The sequence below is a fragment of the Arachis ipaensis genome, chromosome B4, assembly GCF_059453495.1.
Source record: "Arachis ipaensis isolate K30076 ecotype BB chromosome B4, ASM5945349v1, whole genome shotgun sequence".
NCBI classification, from domain to species: domain Eukaryota; kingdom Viridiplantae; phylum Streptophyta; class Magnoliopsida; order Fabales; family Fabaceae; genus Arachis; species Arachis ipaensis.
The window spans coordinates 95,524,887-95,525,420 of record NC_142439.1 but is presented as its reverse complement, the minus strand read 5'-3'; the positions used below and the strand labels follow the sequence as shown (position 1 = coordinate 95,525,420).

Below are 534 nucleotides of genomic sequence, written 5' to 3'. Positions count from 1 at the left end.
ACTACAGCACAACATTTTATGCGGCTGATTGATTTCTGGTTACATAGAGAAACATTCTTTTGGTTTTTTGCTTTTATACCATACCATATTTTATAGTATGAGATATGTTTGGAATTGGAAGATAAGATCAGGGTTCAAACACTCATGAATGAGTTTTGTATAATGCTTTCACATCAAACTCTTCAAGAAAAACTTTACCACATACTTATGAAGAGGGAATAAACTAAATTACAATTGTGATCAACAAAGGGGAAATAGTTGGGGACGAAGCAAAGGAAGAGACCAACAATAAGCCTCTATCCAGTTCTCTTTTGGTGTAATTTCCATGATGATCTTCTTTAACATCCGAAGTGGAGCCATGACACCCCATTGAACCACCGGCCGCGAGGCAAGACAAAACCCTCGCCGCTTGTTCCCTAACCGGACACTGCTGCCTCTCCTCCGCCGAAGCCGTCTCCTTGGACGGTACAATCCAACCAACATTGTAGAGTTCGATGAGAACATTGATAGGGAAACAATGCCTCTCTTGAACAT

At 40.8% G+C, this 534-nt stretch overlaps 1 protein-coding gene across 1 annotated transcript; it reads right to left on the bottom strand.

Moving 5' to 3' along the window:
- Nucleotides 1-224: 224 nt before the first annotated feature.
- Nucleotides 225-534, bottom strand: LOC107637849 (uncharacterized). The gene has a single exon (XM_016341131.3). The coding sequence runs from the start codon at nucleotides 532-534 to the stop codon at nucleotides 241-243; it is 294 nt and encodes a 97-aa protein (XP_016196617.3). The 3' UTR covers nucleotides 225-240.

Excerpts from the sequence above, each read along its gene's own strand:
- LOC107637849 (XM_016341131.3), bottom strand. The coding sequence starts at position 534 with ATGTTCAAGAGAGGCATTGTTTCCCTATCAATGTTCTCATCGAACTCT.